At 58.0% G+C, this 255-nt stretch overlaps 1 protein-coding gene across 1 annotated transcript in view; it reads right to left on the bottom strand.

Moving 5' to 3' along the window:
- Positions 1 to 255, bottom strand: part of LOC119589099 (phenoloxidase-activating factor 2-like) — a 7,504-nt gene that overhangs the window by 3,807 nt on the left and 3,442 nt on the right. Inside the window, exon 2 of the mRNA XM_037937676.1 lies at positions 39 to 154. Coding sequence (XP_037793604.1) covers positions 39 to 154 — 116 coding nt within the window. The remainder of the gene's footprint in view (positions 1 to 38; positions 155 to 255) is intronic.

The raw sequence follows: 255 nt of genomic DNA, 5'->3' as shown, positions 1-255 counted from the left end.
CAGTCACAGGAAAAACCAGTGGAAGCCTCGATACTAACCCGAGATGCCTCCGGGCACAGGGTTGACGCCGAGGTCCGTGGCAATGATGCCAATTCTCTGTCCTGACGCCGCGCATGACATCACTGCTAGCACAAGGGCGGAGAGCAACCGCAGCCTGGAGGGAGGGGAGAAGTCAGAGGGCATCCTGCAGGAGTATGATGTCGTGCCGCTTGAGGAATGCCAAGGGATATCAAAAGGAAGCGGGGTTGATGGAGC

Source organism: Penaeus monodon, chromosome 25 (genome assembly GCF_015228065.2).
Source record: "Penaeus monodon isolate SGIC_2016 chromosome 25, NSTDA_Pmon_1, whole genome shotgun sequence".
Taxonomy (NCBI): Eukaryota; Metazoa; Arthropoda; class Malacostraca; order Decapoda; family Penaeidae; genus Penaeus; species Penaeus monodon.
Note: the sequence above shows the minus strand (reverse complement) of the source record. Positions and strands in the feature narration are given on the sequence as shown.